The sequence below is a fragment of the Triticum aestivum genome, unplaced genomic scaffold (genome assembly GCF_018294505.1).
Source record: "Triticum aestivum cultivar Chinese Spring unplaced genomic scaffold, IWGSC CS RefSeq v2.1 scaffold116970, whole genome shotgun sequence".
NCBI lineage: Eukaryota > Viridiplantae > Streptophyta > Magnoliopsida > Poales > Poaceae > Triticum > Triticum aestivum.
The window spans coordinates 1-1,575 of NW_025263999.1; the positions used below are offsets into that span (position 1 = coordinate 1).

At 41.9% G+C, this 1,575-nt stretch overlaps 1 protein-coding gene across 1 annotated transcript; it reads left to right on the forward strand.

The window, feature by feature from the left end:
• Positions 1 to 390: 390 nt before the first annotated feature.
• On the forward strand, positions 391 to 1,467 carry LOC123177891 (PHD finger protein ALFIN-LIKE 3-like; the record flags this gene model as incomplete). The annotated part of the gene is made up of 2 exons (XM_044591340.1): positions 391 to 613; positions 1,020 to 1,467. Coding segments are annotated over 2 exons (671 nt in total), but the record flags the coding sequence as incomplete, so codon positions are not given.
• Between the last annotated feature and the right edge of the window lie 108 nt (positions 1,468 to 1,575).

The window sequence follows — 1,575 nt, forward strand, 5'->3', positions numbered from 1 at the left end:
ATCTGAATATTTATCACGCCTCGTAATAGGATTAAAGTACCTGCAAATTCTAAGCCTGCAGCCAGTGATATGAACCTCGCCATCACCAAGCCATATGCATGGCATGGGTGCTTCATAAAAATATATTTAATTAATTAAAGTGTCGAAAGCATGCAAACTAACAATCTAATCTCCTGCTTTTTTTACAATAGAGTTGTTTGACATGTAGCTACATCAAACCTGTTTGAATAATATCATGACTTTTTGTCAAATCGATGATTTGGAGAGGTAGTTTTTCTTAAATTAAAGTAAATCTCATATGGTGCCCCCAATTACAATTAGTAAATATAAGATGGCGAGGTGTGCAAATCACTGGCTGATGGAGTGGTGTGATTCATTTTCTCGCTTCAGGTAAAGAGCCAATGTGCTTGTACGGGTACCCGGACGGTAGTTGGGAGTTGACACTGCCGGAGGAGATGGTGCCGCCAGGCCTGCCGGTGCCGACACGAGGCATCAACCGCCGGCGAGATTATGTGAACCGTTCTGACTACCTGACACTCGTCGCCCACCACTCCGACTCGTGGCTCATGGGCGTCACCTTTTTCTTGTCCACTCATCTCGATCCCAACCAAAGGTACGTTACTACTACTGTTGCTGCTGCTCCTACCACCACCACCACCACCACCACTACTACTACTACAACTTCGTTTCACAAACAGTTTTTTTTGTGCACTTAACATTTAGGACATTTATATGTGCAATCTAACATTTAGGACATTTATATGGACAAACAGTTTTTTTGTGCACTTAACAAACACGAGAGAGAATACAGCTTCAATAGAGCCGTAGTCCTGCGGAACTAATTGTTAGAGCCTCAGCATTAAATAATGGGCTATTCTTATTAGGGGCAATCTTCATCTTCTATTTAAATCATTATGTTTTAGTGCTTATATAGCTCCTAATTGTGTTACATATTGTGTTACATATTGCTTGCGAAGCCAATTGCTGATTTGATGATGTTGGGTTACTTTCTCTTTCAGGATACGTTTATTTGATATGGTAAACGAGATGCGAACAGTCCATGACGAATTCTATCTCTCTTACGGTCTTTCTTGGCTATCAACATTTGCGCGATACAATGCAAACAGGGAGTCGAGTGCACTAACTCAAGAGAATGTGTCCAATCCAGACGTAGTCTCCATCACACATGCTGAAGAGAACGTGCCACCTGCTCAAGACTCGATGCAAGTTTTGTCTGCTCCAAACAGGGACTCTAGGAAGCCTGCTAAAGACAAACAAAAGGATAATGAAGTTACTGACTTTTGCGGATCTTGTAATGCTCCGTATCATGCCAATGCCTTTTGGATTGGTTGTGACGGATGTGACCAGTGGTTCCATGGCAAATGTGTGAACATAACTGCCTCTGAAGCAAAACATATCGAAGAATACAAGTGTCCTGACTGCATCCGCGAGGTGATCGGAGAGTAGGATATAATATGTGCCCCATTCCTTTATTTTGGGGTATGCAGTCACCCTTTGTATGAAAAATGATTAACTAGAAAGGTAGTGAGAGAGGCATTACATTCTTTTCCCATT